The 21,653-nt window shown below is 44.7% G+C and overlaps 1 protein-coding gene across 1 annotated transcript; it reads right to left on the bottom strand.

Annotated features, from left to right (window-relative positions):
• Positions 1-22: 22 nt before the first annotated feature.
• Positions 23-21,508, bottom strand: atxn2l (ataxin 2-like). Its single transcript, XM_014192330.2, is given in 25 exon segments — positions 23-694; positions 787-958; positions 2,327-2,509; positions 8,008-8,049; positions 8,051-8,124; positions 8,331-8,463; positions 8,686-8,849; positions 9,007-9,070; positions 9,201-9,350; positions 9,501-9,567; positions 11,979-12,277; positions 12,363-12,424; positions 12,533-12,610; positions 12,742-12,867; positions 12,980-13,066; positions 13,159-13,469; positions 15,188-15,406; positions 15,696-15,787; positions 16,644-16,765; positions 16,942-17,125; positions 19,001-19,072; positions 19,257-19,313; positions 19,561-19,600; positions 20,814-20,920; positions 21,198-21,508. Coding segments are annotated over 25 exon segments (2,985 nt in total). The 5' UTR covers positions 21,219-21,508; the 3' UTR covers positions 23-635.
• Positions 21,509-21,653: the final 145 nt, after the last annotated feature.

Below are 21,653 nucleotides of genomic sequence, written 5' to 3'. Positions count from 1 at the left end.
TAAGAGTTCTGGCAGCATGAGGTTGAGTTTAAAACTTTATTTTTTTTATGATTTTTCAATTTTTTTGTATTTTAATAGTTTCATTATTTATTAATGGTTACCTGTAAAAGGAGGAGATGGGGAGGAAGTAAAGAGAAGTAGGTTAGGTTAAAAGGGAGCAAGTTTCATTGATTGATAACTCCTATAATTCTCTGCAGAGTCTCTTCAGTCTACTGTGAGACGATGCTTTCGCCATGTCAATCCTCTCAACTTAAATGGATCCAGCTAGCGAGGACGACTCAGTCTTTCTAAGCTTTCATAAAAACAAAATAATTCATTTTATTTCTCCGTCCCTAACAGAGTAGCAGAAAGGGAGCCTTTGATGGGCTCTCTTTAACTAAAAAGGACTCCGGGTAAAAAAACAGGAGAAAAAAAACAAGTTGCTTATTTTGTGGGCGAGAGGAGAGTGGCGGCGGTGGTTCCAGAAGGGGGCTTCAGTTCTCAGACCAGTTTAGCCGATCAGAGAACAACTTGATTGGGTCAGTCAAAGACTCAGTGAGGGACGGGGGGCCTCAGCTCCCTGTCCTCAGCTCCCCTCCCCTTCTTCCATCCTGTGTCCTGCTTCTTCTGTGGTCCTCAAGGTGTAGGTAGGGGTGTCAGTTTCCAGGGGGGTGGAAGGAGAGCTGCTGGGTGGGGTGAGCCTGCACCTGTACAGCTAGAACACAGAACAACAGTCACTGACGAAGATCTGGAAATGTAAAGCTAATTTCTATTGGAGATGTAGCTCCATGATTTGAAGTTACTTACCCTGTGGGTGTTGGATGTAGTAGTGTTGGTGCGCCCCCTGCTGGGGGGGAGGGCCGTGCTGCTGGGCGGAGCTTGGGCCTTGCTGTGGGGGCGGGGCGTAGTGCAGCATCATCTGGGGCGGGCCGTGGCCTCCTTGGTGGTGGGGGCCAGACATACCTTGGGCAACATGGGCCTGGAGAAAGAGGGAGCGAGATCGTGTCATCCCTTTCTAAAAACCATATTTAAATTCAAGACTAGTGATCTACATACTACGGCGCTAGAAAGATTCAGAGCGCAACGCAGTATGTGAATGTTTTCCGTCAAAATGGGTGGTTCCTTGTAGAACGCCGTCCTACCTTCGTTGCTGGCGACTTTTTTGGCGCTCCAAATCTGACTGGGGGGGCAGTGTTAAAAGCTCTACAAACCGACCCCGACAGGCTTGACATGGTGTCAGAAGTGCTTGATACCCTGATGAAGACAGCTTTGCTGTTGAAACGTTGGTTATTACATTTTTGCATCTGAGCTCTTAAGAGTGTGCGGCTTTCCCTTATTTTCTAGTTTTCTACTCCGCTAGCCAGCACCTCGCCTTTTATAGGTGTGCGTTTCTTTTTTCTAGATTGTCAGAAGTGCTTCAACATCAAATATAAGACAGGAGTGATTATTTCACAGAATGTTCCTCGCTGTCAGTTTAGAGTTACCAAAAGTAGCTAACAGTGCTCCCATGTCTCATCATTGATCAGAGCTGAGCCGTAGTTATTGATACCCAGACTTAGAGCCACCATAAGCAGAGCGAGCTGTGTGCAGGGAGCGAGTGACAGGAGCAGCTAATGGATTTACTAATGGAGGAGGTTATTTCAGGCAGGGCCTTAAATTTGGCAGAAGCAATCGGGCCTGAACATCGCAGGCATGGGTAGGGCTCTGGCTTAAAGTTATGCCAGTGCAGGGCTCCACAGTGTTGTGTAGGCAATGAAGCTGTTCCTTGATCTGATAAGTAGCATTTTGCATTGATAACCAACTACAATCTCAGCGACTGTTTAAACAAAACATTGTTGCCTTAGAATCCCCACAAAGGTATTTTGTTGAAGTAATAACTGATTCCAGGCTATTTTGAAACAGTAAAAACAGCTAGTAGCCATGTGCCTTTCCTCCGTGATATACCACTATTTTTAGCTGATATGGGAGCAAGTCTCACTAGTCTTGAACTTTAAAGCAGCATATCAAATCATGTTGTAGGTTACACTGGCAACTATAATATACTATCAAGGGAAGACTAACATAACTCTTCACAACAAATGAGAACTTGCGAATGGGAGTCTAGGAAACACAGACTGGTGAGGAAATCCTGTTACCAACTGATGTCCACTGCTCCCAAAAAAATATGAATTAAAATCTGACTCCACCCACGCGAAGCTTGTATCGGCCTTACGTAATTGAAACAAAGACTTCTGCTACATCTATTGTTTGACTTAGTATCATTGTTTGCTTAGATCTGTTACATTCAACTCGCCAGAGAGAGGAGAGAGTATATGGGCTGTGTGTCCAGCGTAGTCTGGGGTTTTACCTGTGTGAGCTGTCCCAGGCCGGGGTAGTGTTGGGCCATGGGCTGGTGGGTGGGCAGGCTGTAGCCCTGCATGGGGTAAGAGGCCTGGGGAGAGCTGTGGCCAGGGGGCATGTTAGGGGGTGTGGGTGCTGGCAGGGGCCCAGAGTGGTACATGGACTGGGGCTGGGGGCCTCCCTGGCCCGACTGAAGAGGGGAAGACAAATGTGTTAGGAAATCACATACTCGTGATACACAACAATGAGGCAAACACTATATTCTCACACACATACAGTAGACTAAAAATAGGCTGGTCAGGATAAATAGGTAGTGTTTTAGCCAGCCAGGTGCCTCTGGAAGGAGCTCCATTTTGGTAGCCTCTGGTACATTCTAATGCCTTGATTCCATCCGAAATACACAGCAAAATTATTAAACTATCAAGTTTACCTCCCAGATTGGAAAAATGTGTTGTGTAGAAAGACTTTAAAATTATAGAAAATGTATGAATTCAGTTTGTTAGTTTGATATCTATATGATCAGGACTTTTCTAGGAGAACTAAACATTTTGCATCTTATGATTAAAGTTATATTAACGGTTTTACTGCAAGATATGAATTGCCACACTGATCTAAATTTCATATTTTATTAAAAACAAAGGAAGTAAATACCCCACATTAACGAATTAAAAGGTAAACTCAGTATTTTGTAATCCTGGTCCTGGGGGCACAAAGGGTGAACATTTTGTTTTTGCCCTACCAGTAGACAATCATCTTTGATGATTTGAGTCAATACATTTCTGAATATTGTTGGATTCCATGAGTGTCCTAATTATCATATTTGGAACAGAATGAGGCTCCCCACTACCTATTGCTGCGGTGATGATTCACCATCTTCATCTGTTTTCATAATTTACAGTATCTGCAGTTAATTACCAGTAGCCTATGCCAATCAGTTCGACACCTTTTATAAACTAAACACTTGTTCAGTTGTCAACCAAAGCACACTAGGCTAAATAGTGACGCTGCGTGGCTGGCTACGTTAACAAAAATAAATGCAATATGCAAGAAAACAATAATTAGGCGAAGTGGATTTCAACTCATCGTTACCACGTACATTACATGGGACGTGTAAATCCACGAGCATCACGCCTTCTCCGTGTAAAGACATTTGAATGCAACCAACCACACAGCGCACACAAATTGTAATGGCAGGTGGGACAGACAGCAGACTGCGTTTACCCGTCATCGCTCGCTTTGACTGACAGGCGCCTATCCCCTCAATAGATCGCTAGAAGATCCATACTGTTCATTCTAGCGGGACAGTGCTCGACGGACTAGTGAATTGAAACTTTTAAATGACAAGTAGCCTAGTTCATGAAGTGGAAAAAGTAGAGTGTTGAAAATGAGTCTAACCCGCTGATTAGCCGACGGCTGGTGCTAATGGAAAACACTGAACAGGGGCCTTACAGGCTGGTAAGATGTCTTCCAGTGATTTTTGAACTTTTCCTGTTGAAAATAAATATTCCTAGTATAATTCTACTATTTGTATTAATTTGCATCACTGTCAATGACATACTTTTATTTTGAAGGCAAACAGCAAAGTCCACTATTGTGCCTAATCCTTATTGTGGCTAGCTTCACAACACATAACCCGGTCCGGTCGAGCCTCACTAGCCAGATGAAGCTAGCTGGCTGCTTGTAACCGAAAGGTTGCAAGATCAAATCCCCGAGCTGACAAGGTACAAATCTGTCGTTCTGCCCCTGAACATGGCATTTAACCCACTGTTCCTAGGCCGCCATTGAAAATAAGAATTTGTTCTTAACTGACTTGCCTAGTCAAATAAAGGTAAAATAAAAAAATTACGTTAGCTTTGGGCAACAGGGTTAAGTAGCTGGCTAGCTATTTATTTTCACGAACTGAAGTTACATTTCAATAGGCGAACAACAAGTGGCAACCTAGCCAACCTTACTCACAAGGATTCTACTAAACTAAAGCTAGCTACCCCAGAAGTTGCGTTTAAAGAAATTATGCTTTATTACCAACGCGGTATTGTAGACACGTCGTTCGTGGCCAGTGTTTGCAGACTTTTTTTTTTGTACAGCTTTGACAATGCTACTGTATCTTTTTGGACACGCAAAGAACCAAACGGCGTTCCATAGTATGTATGTCGTGGAGCTAATAACACTGACGCTATTACTGTGCAACTCCGGTAGGGCAACATCTGAAAAATAGCGCACTTGGTAGTGTGTCTGATCGATCCACACAGCAGACATGGTGGGCTAGTTTAGGAATGCTGTGTTGCAAGTATAGCGCAAAATGTTACGTGGCGTTACATGTACCTACGTTATATAGGTATGCACGTCGGTTTTGCACATCGCGTTAAACTCGTCATCGGCGATACCGATGTTGGCATTTTTAGCTAATGTTGTCCGATTCCGATATGTTCACCGATATCGTGTCTCCCTACTTTACTTTCATGAAAAAAAAATCTAAATCTCAGCATTTGTTTGACTGTTGGAGGGAACAAGGCGAGCCATGCGCGCTCTACCAAAAAGATGCTACTTACTAAAGTCACGTGGTTAATCCAAAATCTGAATAAAAATTATAATCTAAAAAGTTACAATTCAGCTAATGCAAGGGCACTAGCCTCTGTCATATGGACACAGATATACTGTGATCCATTGGCAGCTAAAGAAATGAGCGCATGGAATTCAGATAGGTCTACTGCTGCATTGGCCTGCAGGCTATAACTTTCATCGTCAACTAAGTAAAATACATAGTCCTAAAGCCGACAAATAAAAACAGTAAGAAATATCCTGATGAAAATTCAGGTTCTTTCAAATCGCATTAATCTCTCTACTCAGCCTGTCTGCCTACCTTTCTATCGGTCTTGACTTTAACTATCACTAGTGAAGCGTAACAATGTATCAACTAGCCTACTCCGGGCCCTCAGTTTCCAGAGCTCGGGACGGGCAGACTTTTTTGAATGTTTCCAATGGATATATGAGATCATGATAAGCAGACTTACAGAAGCGCAGCTTATTAGTGGTGTAAGTGGTGAGTTAAGACAATCAGACATCCCCAACTGGGCAATTTCCTACATTTGCGGGCAGCAGGCCAACTTCGGTGTGGGCTCAGGCGCGTGCTCCCTCGACATCATCGGGACAGAGAAACCAGACATGCTCATATGGAGCACTCCAAACAAAAGACAATGTTAACTAAACTTTCTCACAAGTGTAGCAGGTTGTGAAAAGTAAATGACTAATACATGCGTTAACAAAAATTGATGTAACCAAATGACGAGGATTAACGGTACTTTTACTAGGCTCACTGGTTACATATATAAATGGGGAATCGATCAAAATAAACAAAGGGCCAACAATTCACACAATGTGCAAGAATTGGCGGGAGACAGCTGAGCGCATGCATTCTGGAGAGAGACGCCCATATCGTCACCACACAGCCCTCCCTTTGTCTCAACATTTTAAATTATACTCTAGACACATTTTAGCTATTCACTGACAGCCGCAACTTAATAATACCACGCTTGCAGCCCAAATAGCCATAGCCCTACACACTACACAGCATTTTTTTTTTTTAAGAATGCTAATCTGTGGCTAAGTCATGCTCTCTGGTGAAGTATTTTGAATAACTATATCATTTTGGCAAAACATCAATTTAGGGGAACAGTGCACCCACAAACTTTCCTTTCCAATTGGCTGGAACCAGAAACGTGTATTTACATTTTAGTCATTTAGCAGACGCTCTTATCCAGAGCGACTTACAGTAGTGGTGAATGCATACATTTCATGCATTTTTTTTTTTTTTACTGGCCCCCCATGGGAATCGAACCCACAACCCTGGCGTTGCAAACACCATGCTCTACCAACTGAGCCACAGGGAATGATGCAAATGTCTCCGCCCTAACTATGGGAGTTGTCCCAAAAGGTGCGAATAGAGAAGCACTGTATTTTTATTGAACCTTAATTTAACTAGGCAAGTCAGTTAAGAACAAATTCTTATTTACAATGACGGCCTAACCCAGACGACGCTGGGCCAATTGTCTGCTTCCCTATTGGACTCCCAATCACGGCCGGTTGTGATACAGCCTGGAATCAAACCAGGGCCTGTAGTGACACCTCTAGCACTGAGATGCAGTGCCTTAGAACGCTGCGCCACTCGGGAGCCCCTATATGAGTCATAATACCCTGAACCTAGCGGTCAAACAGGGAAATGGTTCCATTTGTTTTTCCACCATTCATTTTTCCCATAATGCTGTTTAGAAATACTTCAAATAACATTGACATTTTGAGAACTGAAAATCTCTCTAGGACAAGGTGACTTTTTTTTACCAATATATTTGCCTGCATTTACCCCCGCCAAAATGAAATGCTAATGTGGCTATCATAAAGAACTAAATGCCATGATCTGGATGAGACTGCTGAATCTAAAAATCATCTAAAGACAAAAAATCTCTGGATTAACTATCTAGTGTTAGCTAAATGTAGTAATGAATAAATTGGCAATTCTGTGAACCGTCTTGTGCAAGTTTCACATTGACACAATACCTGTTAGAGAAGGTGTCAGCTAGAGGTGACGTGCAGGAGCTTGCAGGGATTTGTAGTCTTGCATGATGTCTACTTTAATGCTAATGAGCATTTTCCAATCAGAGTAAATAGAGCCGAATATATTGATAAGTCACCTTGTATGAGAGAAAAGTCATGGCAGGTTAAGCAAAAGAAAAGCAATTGGAACCATTTCCTTGTTTGACCGCTAAGTTTTATGGGTATTATGACATTGTGGGGTTCTATGCAGGCGACAACACACACTGAGACAGAGGGGCGCCGTTTTGCTCGCTTGGATGCTATATCTGAGATTGATGCGTCTTTGTCGGCGTGCGTCTCGGTGAAATAAAATATCAATATTTGGATGGGTGAGGAGATACGGGGTAGGGTGGGCCAGGCCCACTAAGGCCTGCCCATAACAACGGCCCTGACTAAGCCAAACATCTGAACAGATTCTCTCTTAAATCTCACTCTCAAGCTGCCAGTTCTGGTTGTAGACCGCACGTTCACGACCCATAGAGATGTATAAAGGGCACACTTTCTACTAGACGGGAAAAACCCTCTATGGGCTTTGCTATCACAGAAGCGATCAATAGCAAAGATCAGAAGCGCGCCCTCTATACATTTCTATGGACAGCAGCAGTCATGACATTTCTCTAAAAACAGCCGTTCTCCGCTTGCTTGAGAACTAAATGAGGGAACAGGTCAAGATCGGATCATGGAAACACGTGTCCCGATTCTGAAAGTGACGCCAAGAAGTAAAAAGACTACTCATTAAAGTAATCTGATTATGTAACGAGTTACTTTAACGCATAACGCCCGACACTGCTGGAGTGCCACTTTAATTACAGGTTCCTCACAGGAAACATGCAGCACAGACAAGATAGAATCTGTTCTACACCATTACGTGAATCGCTCCCCCCCCCCCCACACACACACAGCCTAGCGGTTAAAGCGTTGGGCCAGTAAGCGAAAGATAGCTGGTTTGAATACCCGAGCTGACAAAGTGAAATCTGTCTGTGACCCTGCTTCAGGGGCACCGTACTACCATGGCTGACCCAGTAAAATAACACATTTTACTACACCTATCCGGTGTATGTGACAAAACAAACACACACACAGCTGGGCCTGTTGGTTTACCTGTCCGTGCCCAGGGCTGGGGGCAGTGTGCTGGGGAGGGGGGCTGGCTCCCAGTAGGGGTGCTGGAGGGCTGCGGAGGGTGCATGGAGCTAGAATGGTGGGAGAACTGCTGGGGAGCTAAGAGACAGATGAAAGACTAACTTGAACCTGAAGTATGTGGATTTAAACATCATTTACAAACCAAAGAGCCTTGAACAATGACAGTCTTAGAAGAAATGAATTGTATTGATGCGACTGTCTGTAAGCAGGACGTTGTCCTGTACACGACTAAAATGATGTAGTCTTGCTGTGTACTTTTAACCAGAGACAGCGCGTTATCTTACCATACATGGCCTGTTGTGGTCCCGGGGGCCCCTCTGTCTGTCCGGGGTACTGAGGGCCTGGGGGGCCCAGAGCCTGGGGGTGGCCCGCCTGAGTCAACATCCTGGCCCCACCCTGCAGCATAGAGTACACTGGCTAGAGAGCGAGCGAGAGGGAGAGGATAAAGAACGAAAGAAGGAGAAAGAGTGAGATAGAACATTTAATGATATGAACAAAATATATATTTTTTTATCCTATGCAGGTCAGGCTTCTATTGAAACAAAACTTCCATCCACAACACATATTTTGGGTCTCCGGACCTATGCTGTTATAAGTGTGGATAAGTATTAGCGCCAGCACCACTAGCACAATAGTTACCTGTCCGGGGTAGTGGGGCATGCCCTGGATGACCTGACTGTACTGCAGGTAGGCCTGGGGGTAGGGGGAGGCCACCAGGGGAGGGCCTGCTGCAGACGCTGCAGCCTGGAGCATCTGGGGCTGAGAAGAGCCGTGGTGGTCCGGACGAGGGCCTACCACCTGGCCTGGGGGGGAGGAGAATTAACATACTGATCATAACTTTAATTCTTTACTTGTTGATTTCAAAATGTTCCCCAGTTGCTAAATTAAAAAAGAGAAAGGTTAGGACAGTGTTGCGACCAACCTATTGATTAGGCAACACAATGGTGTGAGTGTGTGTACCTTTAGCTCTGGGATACTTCCCCTGCTGGACTGTGGACATGGTGTACTGATACATCTGGGGAGGCTGGGAAACAAAAGGACAGTTATACCCCAACATCAAGTGTATACACACACCATTTGTTTTTTTACACCCCAGACACACTAATGCTTATTTTTCACAGAGAACGAAGTCAAACACACAGCCTCAGTCCTACCTGTACAGAGTGTCCCTGTATCTGTACGGGGGAGAGGTAGGACAGGTAGGGGGTGCTGTAGATGGCCTGTTGTCCTGGGGGGGGCTGGAGCACCACGGAGGGGCTGGGAGGAGTGGGCCGCGGGGGAGTGGGGGCTGGGGACGGCTTCACCTGGGGAGGAGAGAAGGTGCACAGTTTAGGTTGGTTTGTGAGATAATGTGAGTGTGTGTTTAGTTGAACATAGCTGAACTCCTGGCCAAACAGGTTGCTTTGAGAGAGAATTTGTTCTCAACTACTTCCGTGAGAGTGAGAGAGACAGACCAGGGTCATGGGTGCCTTGAAGACGAACTCTTTGGCGTTGGGGTTCAGCGTAGACTTCTTCACCTGGCTAAATAAAACACACAGAAGGAGAGCGAGATGACTACTCCAAATCATCTTTCAAATCCCTTTTCCCTACATCCATCCTCAACACGGCGACTACCTTGCCCACCTGAGGATGGGGCTCACTTTTGACTTAATTTAGCACTGTATCAACATATTGTTAGATACAACATATTGTTATAAAAATCCATACCAGTATTCATGATATAGCACCCAGATCCTGCATAATACCTACAGATAAGTGTCAACACATCTTATCAACACTAGGGGTTGTAAGGGTACTATAAGGGTGTAAGGGGACCTCGGTTCGGTCCGCATTGTGAACCTGTACCTTTCATTGTGCGTTCGTAACCAAGAGGGAAAGGGGAATTTACCACATACGACTGGGGGAAAAACCCACTTGAACAGTCCTCAAGCTGGTAATTACTAGTAGGGAAACTCGTCTATCATCCTGAGCACCCACTTCTCCCACATGTTGACCTCTGACATCACTTAAGGAAATGGTCTCTATAACAGCATTTTCGGCAGTTAAATACAACAAAACATTATTTATAAAAAGCAATCTATTAACTTTAAGGTATAGGGGGGAGTATTTTCATTTTCGGATGAAAAGCGTGCCCAGAGTAAACTGCCTTATACTCGGGCCCAGAGTCAAATATTTGCATAGAAAACACTCTGAAGTTTCTAAAACTGTTTGAATTATGTCTGTGAGTATAACAGAACTCATATGGCAGGCAAAAAAAATTGTAGTTCTTTTGAATCCCTATTCGAACTACAGTGTCTGTGGGGTCACGTTGCACTTCCTAAGGCTTCCATTGGCTGTCAACAGCCTTTAGAAACGTGTTTCATCCTTCTCCTGTTACTGGGCAGAAAATAGGAGCTCAGTCAATGAGTGGACTGCCTATGGACAAAGGACTTGGTGATGCGCAAGCCCGCCAGCGCACCGTTCCTTCTTTTTCTTCTTGAATGAATACGCCATTGTCGGGTTGGAATATTATCAACATTTTAGGTTAAAAAGACCCTAAGGATTGATTGTAAACAACATTTGACATGATTCTACGAACGGTAATGGAACTATTTGACTTTTCGTGTCTGGATTTACGCTCACGCGTTATGCCTTTGGATAGTAATCTGAACGCACGAACAAAACGGAGGTATTTGGACATAAATATGGAGTATTTCGAACAAAAATAACATTTCTTGTGGAAGTAGCAGTCCTGGGAGTGCATTCTGACGAAGATCAGCAAAGGTAAGAGAATATTTATAATACTAATTCTGAGTTTAGTTGACCCCAGAACTTGGCGGGTATCTGTATAGCTTGCTTTGATGGCGAGCTATGTACTCAGAATATTGAAAAATGTGCTTTCTCTGTAAAGCTATTTTAAAATCTGACACAGCGGTTGCATTAAAGAGAAGTATATCTATAATTCTTTCAATAACTGTTGTAAATTTGATCAAAGTTTATGATGACTATTATTGTAAATTGATGTGCACATTCAACGGAAGTTTTGGTGGGAATACATTTTCTGAACATCACGCGCCAATGTAAAATGGGGTTTCTGTATATAAATATGAACTTGATCGAGCAAAACATACATGTATTGTGTAACATGAAGTCCTATGAGTGTCATCTGATGAAGATCAAAGGTTAGTGAATATTTTAGCTGTATTTTTGTTTTTTGTGATGCATGTCCTTGCTTGGAAAATGGCTGTGTGGTTTTTCTTGTGAAGTTTATGTCCTAACATAATCTAATTTTATGCTTTCGCCGTAAAGCCTTTTTGAAATCGGACAATGTGGTTAGATTAACGAGAAGTTTATCTTTAAAATGGTGTAAAATAGTTGATTGTTTGAGAAAATGAAATAATGAGATTTTTGCTGTTTTGTATTTCGCGCCATGCTATTTCACTGGCTGTTGAATAGTGTGTCCCGCAGGTGGGATGGTAGCATCCCACGTAGCCCCGAGAAGTTAATGTGTTTTTTTAAAACTCTACCATTTGTTTACAAGCACGATAGCTGTACTTTCAGTTTATGGTTGACACAGCTTGTTGGCCATTAGCCGATTGGCATTTTGCAACGAGTTCAAATCACAAGAATGCGTCCAACTAGTATTTACGACTTCACAACTGGTAACTTCCCACATGGTTACAAACGCAGCATCGGAGTAGAAACTTGAGGCCCAACATAACAATCCAGCCAAAACAGACAATGCAAGGAACATTGTGAATGACATTACAATTTTCCCGTGACCACACAACCGTAATATGTACCGAACTGTGGGTTTGGTGAACCGTTAAACCCCCTAATCAACACTACTACATATAACAGATGAACTGTAGGTATAAGGTTGACTTAGGAGTAGACTATTACACTACACTGTGGAATAATGTACTGTATTGCACTGTTCTTGGGTCACTTACTCAGCCACGCCCTCCACACGCTCGCCGCCCTCCTCGCTGCCAGGGGTCCTGGCTGGCTGGGGTGTCCCTGCAGCCTGTCTGTCTGGACCTGATGACTGAGAGGCGGTGTTGGGGGCTGGAGAGGGGGTAGGGGTGGTGGGGTTCGGGGTGAAGGGGGACCCCTCTCCAGTCTGGGGGTCCTGGGAGGGGGTGTGGCCAGGGGCGGGTATAGACTCGGCTGTGGTGGCGGAGTCTGATGGGGAGGGCTGGGCGGGTTCTGAGGAAGTGGGGCCAGCAGAAGGGGAGGAGCTGGGCTGGAGCTGTGGAAGAGAGCGAGGGTGTCAGTATCAGATAAGATACATGGGGTCACACACAGGCACACATGGACACGAGACACATACGTACCCTGAACTCTTTACCAAATTTCCGGAGCTCCTCCAACTGTGTTCTCTGCAGGACTGAGGGAACTGAGAGGGAGAGAGAAAATCATGGAGAGAAAAATCTACTTTTCAAAAGACCTGAGATGAGGGGAAGGACAGGGACCAGTCAAACGGAGAGGAAGTGAGAGAGCTAACCTTTGCCGCTCTTGCCGTCCTGAGGGCTGGCTGGGCCTTCTGTCCTCTCCTTAGCCGCTGAGCTCAGGATCTCATTCACTGAGAGCGAGAGAAAAAGATAGCAAGAGACAGATGGACAAATAAAGGAACAGAAATCAAAAAATTATTCACAAAAATAACTTCAATAGAACAATAAGTAAGAATAATAGTGTAGTAATCCTCCTCCTCACCATCCACAGTGAACAGAGGGGTGGGGCCAGAGGACTTGGGTGTTGCCGAGGCAATCGAGGAGGAGGAAGTGTCCAGGTAGGCAGGGCTAGCCAGAACGGGGTCGTCTAGTTTTGGAGAGCGAGAGACTGCGGGGAGAGAGAAAGAAGGGAAAAGGAGAGGTGAGGGATGTGAATAGTCTAGAATATGAGTGATGGAAATGTGTGTTTGTGTGCACTTTCAGATGAGGTGTGTGTGTACCTGCAGGTGAGGACTGGGAACTTGGGTTGCGCAGAGTTCTATTGGTCTGTACGGATCTCTGGGCTTTGGGAGAAGTTCTAGATGACACTGATGCACAGAAAGAGCACACTTAAAACTCAATATTCCCCCCAAAACTCACACTCCCTCCCTCAAAATACCCAAACAGACAGAAGTCTTACCTCCGTTGACAGAAGAGCGTGAGGCATCGGCTAGAGCTTGTGGGTGAGAGATGGAGTGAGGGATCGGGTGAGAGGAGGAAGAGGAGGGGGTAGGGCTACTGGGCTGGGCCGGGGGGCTGGCTTGGGACTGGTGGGGAGAGTAGGCGCCCCTGACGGACAGCGGGCTGCTCCTATCAGAACCCTGGGAGGGCCTAGAGGAGCCGGGGAGTCCTGTTCGATTGGGTATTGGACCAGAGGCGCCACCCCTCAGGCTGCTGGGGGGGACACCCATCTCCCTGGCCCTCTGGGGAAGAGGAATGTATTTACCCTCCCTAGAGAGAGAGAAGTATAAACGCAACAATTTCAAAGATTGTACTGAGTAACAGTCAATTGAAATAAATTAGGCCCTAATCTATGGATTTCACATAACTGGGAATAGAGATATGCATCTGTTGGTCACAGATACCATAAATAAAAAAGGTAGAGGCGTGGATCAAAAAACACACTCAGTATCTGGTGTGACCACCATTTGCCTCATATCCTTCGCATAGAGTTGATCAGGCTGTTGATTGTGGCCTGTGGAATGTTGTCCCACTCTTCAATGGCTGTGCGAAGTTGCTGGATATTGGCGGGAACTGGAACACGCTGTCGTACACGTTGATCCAGAACATCCCAAACATGTTCAATGGGTGACATGTCTGGTGAGTATGCAGGCCGAGAAAGAACCCGGAACATTTTTTTACCCCCTTTTCTCTCCAATTGCATGGTATTCAATTGGTAGTTACAGTCTTGTCTCATCGCTGCAACTCCCGTACGGACTCAGGAGGGGCGAAGGTCGAGAGCCATGCGTCCTCCGAAACACGACCCAGCCAAGCCGCACTGCTTCTTGACACAATGCCCGCTTAACCCGGAAGCCAGATGCACCAATGTGTCGGAGGGAACACTGTACACCTGGCGACCGTGTCAGCGTGCATGCGCCCTGCCTGCCACAGGAGTCGCTAGAGCGCGATGGGACAAGGACATCCCGGCCAGCCAAACCCTCCCCTAACCCGGACGAAGCTGGGCCAATTGTGCGCTGCCACATGGGTCTCCCAGTTGCGGTCGGCTGCGACGGAGCCTGGCCTCGAACCAGGATCTCTAGTGGCACAGCGATGCAGTGCCTTGCGTCACTCAGGAGGCCTCCTGAACTGGGACATTTCAACTTCCAAGAATTGTGTACAGATCCTTGCGACATGGAGCCTTGCATTATCATACTGAAATATGAGGTGATGGTGGAGTAAGAATGGCATGACAATGGGCCTCAGGATCTCATCACAGTATCTCTGTGCATTCAAATTGCAATCGATAAAATGCAGTTATGTTCATTGTCCGTAGCTTATACCTGCCCATACCATAACCCCACCACCACAGGGCATTCTGTTGACATCAGCAGACCGCTCGCCCACACAAAGCCATATATGCTTTCTGCCATCTGCCCGGTTTAGTTGAAACCGGGATATCATCCGTGAAGAGCACACTTCTCCAGCGTGTTAGGGGCCAACAACTCTGGTGGACATCCCTGCAGTCAGCATGCCAATTGCACGCGCCCTGAAAACTTGAGACATCTGTGGAATTGTGTTGTGTGCCAAAACTGAACATTTTAGAGTGGCCTTTTATTGTCCCCAGCACAAGGTGCACCTGTATAATGATCATGTTATTTAATCATCTTCTTGACATGCCACACCTGTCAGGTGGATGGATTATCTTGGCAATGGAGAAATGCTCACTAACAGGGATGTAAACAAATGTGTACAACATTTGAGAGAAATAAGCTTCTGGTGCACATGAAGGGCAGAGTTGCTAAGAAAAGGCCATATCTCAGACTAGCCAATAAAAATAAAAGATTAAGATGGGCAAAAGAACACAAAAGAAAAAAAGTATTTCTGATCAATCTGATGTTATTTTAATGGACAAAAAAAAAAAGGGCTTTTCTTTCAAAAACAAGGACATTTCTAAGTGACCCCAAACTTTTGAACGGTAGTGTATGTCTGCGATTCCCTTACGGTCTCACCTGCTCCCGGCACTACTCTGGAATCCAGGGCTGCCTCTCTCCCTCCCCTCATCTCTCTCTCGGACCACGGCGCTGTACTTGTCCTCCTCGCTCTTATCGTCGTTCTCCAGGTTGGTGCGGTGACGGTACTGGGGGCTGCCCTCGATCTCATTCGCTAGGCGGGCCGCACGTGCCTCCCGCTGCCGGAAGCCATCCGAGCTGCCCCTTTCCAGGGGAACACTGAAGGGGGAGAAAGACAGAGATAAGACCTCCAAGGTCATTCAAAAACGTGTGTGAGAGGGAAAGGGAGATGTGAGTGAATAAGGCTGTGGTCACACAGGAAGCCCAATTCTGATCTCTTTTTCACTAATTGGCCTTTTGACCGATCAGCTCTGAAAAAGATGTGATCGGTCAAAAGACCAATCACTGGAAAAAAAACAACACAGAATGATACAGAGCTATATAGACAGACAGAGTGACCGTAGCATATTCCACAATCAGAATAAGGAGCTGAGGGGAGAATACTCACGTGTACATGGAGAGGCTGGAATCGTAGGTGGACGTGACGCCATATGTCTCCTCGTTAAACTTGAACATTTCGCTGGCATCCCAGCCATTAGACTAACAGAGACAGAAGAACCGTACGGTAAGTGTGTGCCTGTGTCTCACCAAGTGTGCGCAAGTCAGTAACCAGGTTTCCATCCAACCATTTCATGCAGATTACTTGACAAAAAATAAAAATAAATTTAAAAAAAAACCTCAAAAGGCATGATAGAAACAGCTCATTTGCCGTCAAAATATCCTATTGTCGACAACACCGTTTTTGGTTGGGTGAAATCGATTTTTGCCATAATTGAAGTGGAAACGCTGCTGTGTGCAACTACTGAAATAATAACCATCGTGTCGAAATAAACTTGGGAGTCACGCAATGATATGTTACGTTCTTGTAACCTACTACCATCACGACGTGTGAAAGCATAAAGACTTTACAAGCAGATGAAATAAGTTATGAACTTCCCGTTGTGGTTAAGTGCACGGTGAGATTCATGAAAATGTTCAATAAATATTGAGGGTGTTATTTGAACGCTGGTGACGTGATGATTGGCTGCCATTATCAAATAAAAATGAGCTTGCTCTTATCAACTTCATCAGCAAACAGAGAGCATGCACTAAAACCAGACTGGGAAAGTTTGCTATTTATCACAACAGTTTGTGTGACAAAACCATCAGTAGAGTAAAACACGTGATGGAAACCCATTGAACGTCTGTTTATCATTTGGTACATGGTAAATGAAGCGCAAGTGTTTATGTGCACTAGGTCATCACGCAGTTGTTTTAGTAGCAACAAGTCTGTTTGATAGAAACCCAAATTGAGGTTGGATTTTTTTTTATACCGCAGATTTTAGAATCTGTTACAAATTGGATGGAAACCTAGCTACTGCGTCTATGCATTTCTCTGCGTGTGAGCGCGCTTCACCGTGTCTGTCTCCAGGTCGAAGCCTTCTCCGTTGCTGTCGCCTCCATCCCACCGCTGTAGCACCTTCTCCCGGTGTTCCCCGTTCACCCGCGATGAGCTGATTGCTGTATCTGTGAAAGCATCTACAAAGCCCCAACTTGAAGGTATAATGTGTCATCTACTAGTGGTACATAATGACACACACACACGGTTCACCCTCCCATCTGTCTCATTCAGTTCCACTGCTTACTTAAACACACATCCTTATCTTGAATCAGTTTCAGTCACACTGACAACGCACTCTCTCACACACACGTACCTCTGATGGCGTAGTTGAGGTCCACATCTCGGCAAGTCATTGTGACCAGGTCGCCGGGGCTGAAGATCATGGTGTCTGTGATCTCCTCGATCCTGGGCAGAGAGGGGGGCAAGCCTCCCCCTCCGTCTCCATCCGCATCTCCTCCCTCACTCCGCTTGTGGACCGCGTCGACCACCAGCTCACACTGGAGAAAAACACATTAGGACCACAGATGAACCACAGAGGTTAAGTGAAGAGCGGCTGCAGGCAGTGGTCAATGTGACCTGTGGGTGTATTCCTTACACTGATTCGATTGCAAAACATTTTGCAACGAAATCCATTTACTCCAAACGTAAAACATGTTTGGACAATTGCAGGTAGGTCCCTCCTGGTGTTGCATGGTATACCGAAACTTCAGTCGTTTTTCGATACTAGAACATGAAAAACTGTTCGGTACTACATTTTTTGTTACTTTCGGTACTTCTGTCAAACGTGTCTCACGGATCAAGTGTGTCTATCAGCACAGCCGACCTCTTATTATAGTGTGCACTGTGCCTGCTCCACTTACTCATTGCTAGTCTGCACTGGGAGTCTGGGCTGCATCATGTTTGCCGCACACAAGTTAACACACTTTAATAATGCGACACGACGGCACGTAGAAATGTCGAAACTGTTACTTACTGTTCGCAAAACAATGTCAATATAGGCTACAACACTTTACAATGCAAGATGACACCAGTAGCTTCCAGCTATTGCAGGCCAACTTTCCTTGCTAGCTGACAGGTAAAGCTAACATCAGTTCACTACCCTAGTACTTTGCAAACCATAACGCAAAATATGCTGACTTCAAAGTTGATTGCCACAAAAAACGTTATCCGTTCTCTTATTTCGGTCTCTCTCACAAAGATAATCTATTGCCTCGGCGAACTGACTGTGCTCCTACGGGCCGTCCCGCTCTTGCCTCGTGAATGGCGTCATTCCTGGTAGACAGCGCACATTTTTATAAAAGAAGCTGCTTCAATGCAAATGTTGATCGGTACAATAAAATAAGTCCAAAAATGTAAAAGAAACAGATTGTCACCTGTAGCCCCATGAAATCAGCCAAAAATAAGCTCAATAACTCAATGCATGCACACACTCCTATTGAATAGGGGTGGCAGGGTAGCCTAGTGGTTAGAGCGTTGGGCTAGTAACCGAAAGGTTGCAAACAAATCTGTTGTTCTGCCCCTGAACAAGGCAGTTAACCCACTGTTCCTAGGCCGTCATTGAAAATAAGAGTTTGTTCTTAACTGACTTGCCTAGTTAAATAAAGGTAAAATAAAAAATAGGCATTGACCTTGTTTTTGGGTAGGCCTAGGCCATCGTAAATGTACCCAGTTTATCAAGAGATTTACCATTCAAATAAATTACCATTATGTTAAGTAGTTAGATTGTTAAAAACAAAGTCAAATTGATTGTATGATTGTGAAATTGATTCATAAATGCATACACATGGCTGTGCCTAACAAAGTGTCCCAACATTTTTTTTACTCAAAAGATGCCCGACGGTTGAACAGAACAGTAGCTGAGTTTATCGGTCTGGATCAGGTGCCATTCTGTGTCTTTGGCTAATATGCTTTCTTTTATTTGCTGTGGTATTATTTTGGCATCTATCGTGATATATCGTGTAAACATGGTATCGAAGTAAAAAAAAATCTGGTATCGTGACAATACTAGTCCCTAGAGTAAACGGTAAAAGGGGTAGCATGTAGCCTAACGGTTAAGAGCAGTGGGCCAGTAACTGAAAGGTTGCTAGTTCAAATCCCAGAGCCCTTGAACAACTGCTCCCGGGGCGCCGATGACGTGAACGTTGATTAAAGCAAACCCCCGCACCTCTCTGATTCAGAGGGAAGGGTTGGGTTAAATGCGGAAGACATTTCGGTTGAATGCATTCAGATGTGCAACTGACTAGGTTTTGTAACGAATCCGACTAATGAATACATCAGAGATCTGACCACAACCATGTTTCTAGGAGCGGTCTATAACGTGCCAGTATGCAGAACACCCCTGTATGGTCTAATACAAGGTAGTATACAATTACCCTTGAGCTGAGGGTCTTGAAGATGCCTTCATACACATTTCCACTCTTCACTCGGACGTCACAGGTGGAGCCCTTGATGGATAATAATAATAATAATAATAATATGGTTATTGATCATTTCATGATGATATACATTAGTAGACAGTTGTCGACAACTTAAATAGTGTAAATAGTGCACATTAGGGCATAGTGTATGTGCTGCATCAAAGTAAGGCACCATGGTGGACCAGGCCTAATTGACCAAATGAACACTCACCACTACAGCTGTGAGATAGTGAAGCATCCTGGTGTTGTTGTAGACACCTTCAAATACCTGTGTAAACAAGCATGTCTGACTTCAGTATGGCATGGACCTCTATTTCAAAGCTCCAAAAAAATGTGACATTACTCTAAACGCAATTTTCTTTTAACATTTTAGAGTTTACACTTTGTACAGTAGTGCACTAGTATGGAAGCAAACAAAGAGAAAGACAACCTACATTATGTCATCAAAAGGGTACTAGGCTATGCACTTCTGTAGTACATGCTGGATAGCCTACATTTCATGATATATGACTTACGGGAGAGGACTGAGATGGCGGCTTCATTGTATTTCTTGTCCTGAATGTGAAGAGAGAACATTAGCAACAGACAAGACAAATGGGTGTAGCTGGCTCCGGGGCAAAATGCTGCACCGCTAGAAATAGGCCGGCAGCTGCACCACTTTCAATGTAGCTAACTAACATGCAAACTTGCGAAGCATTATGGACACGGGACATTTTGCGATGATCAAATGTGGACTTTTTAGCCTGGTGGTCCTCGATCTGTCATAGGACTGCATGAAGCTAGCTAGATGATCTAGAAGACCCGTCTATGCAGCCGTAGGGCAAAAGACTTATCACGGTCACGAATGCGTGCCGACGCCGGTGATCTACGTTAGCTAGCTATGACATTTGGTGGAGGGGAAACAAGCTAGCCCCGCAGCGGATCATGTTCTGTTCTTTATTACAGTGCCGTACGACATTGTTTGTGAGGCTTAACCAAAACAATTGTGTTGACACAAGCTGGCTAACTAGGGTCAGCTAAAACCGAAGGTAACGTTAAAGCGTGTGGCTAACAATATAGCTCACGTTACCTAGCGGTAGCCAGCTAACGTGCAACTATTTTAGCTAAAGTAATCTGGTAACTGGCTAACAACTGAGTAACTGGCGAGATTGTCAAAAGATCAAAAATATAAACATTAGCTAGTTTAGGTACAATACAATAGCTAGCTGTTTGTTGTCTAGTTAACGTTAGCTAGCTAGCTAAAAAAGACAGCTAGTAAGGAGGAAACCAACTACAAACTGGTAAATAATGTAAGAATGTATAGATATCGAGAGAGACGTTGAATACAATAAATAATGAGAGCATTAATACTTTTTAGTCATGTGCATCCCTGTTACTCCGCAGTCTTGTTGATTCTGTGAAAAATCACACGACTTGACAGGCCAAACAAAATCTAAAGCAAATGCTTAAAAACACAACAAAACACGGATAATCCCCTCCCCACAGAAAGTGAATGGGCATAATGGCGTCAATCAAAATGTATCGTCTATCCCATTGGTTCGGACACCGGTCAATCATAGCAATGTCGATTTAGCAGAACCTTTGTGCCCATTGGCCGCAACCTACATCTATTATATTTACTTGGTTCCAATTGGCTTAAAACAACGATTTAAAGTCTCCATTTGACATGGGCACACCCACTGTAATCCTCGTATTGACCGGTAAACCTCTATGGATATGTGGCAGATCCCCGGACTTGCTTGACGACTGTGGCCGAACATGTGCTTACCTTCCAGGCACAGCTCTGTTGGTATTGCTCCCGCTGATATGAGGGGGCAAACCGGCTGGCCCTGCCGTTCCATTTGAGGTTTTTCGTCCGCCTGAACCGGGTTGTTGCTGGTGTGACACGTGCCAATAATTACACCTCAAGTAACAGTTATACGGATTACATTTGCCTTTAGTCTACTAAATAGTATTTGACATTACCAGACTAGCTACCTCGCTAGTGTACAATTAAGTCATTGAGGACACCATCGATAAAGCTCACGTTAGCTATCCAACTTTTAGCTAGCTGCTAACAAATATCGAACCAGCTAGCTAGAATTCATACACACAGAAACCAATACATGTAGCAGCAAGTGACCATTAACAACTTGACACAACTACAACTCACGTTCTGTCGACGAAAAGACATTGCCTCTTCGGATCTCAATCGATAGTTTATCTGGTTACTGGCTAGCTAGAAGAGCAAGCAGTAATGTCCCTTCTGTAGCTAAAACTTTTAGCACGTTGTTTTCGTTTCCTCTCCGTAGATATACTCTTGCGTGTGGCTTATTCCGATTGCATGTCATTTGTAACTTGAACAAATTCTAAAACTCGGGGAAAACAAATTCGCCGGTTTGGCACCACAAAGATGCTGTAGTCTGCGCGTGGCTGACTGGGTTGATGGGGGCGTGTACGAGTGTGTATGTGCGCATTCACAAATTAAGAACGTGCACGCGCTAAACATTTTAGACCCCAAAACTGCGGTCAGCACTAGTTTCCAGCCAAACCCCGCCTATATCTAAAATGTATCTTAAATTCTGATTTTAAACCTAACCCGAACCTTAACCACGTTGCTAACCGTATG

This window comes from Salmo salar, chromosome ssa03, assembly GCF_905237065.1.
Source record: "Salmo salar chromosome ssa03, Ssal_v3.1, whole genome shotgun sequence".
In the NCBI taxonomy this organism is placed as follows: domain Eukaryota; kingdom Metazoa; phylum Chordata; class Actinopteri; order Salmoniformes; family Salmonidae; genus Salmo; species Salmo salar.
Note: the sequence above shows the minus strand (reverse complement) of the source record. Positions and strands in the feature narration are given on the sequence as shown.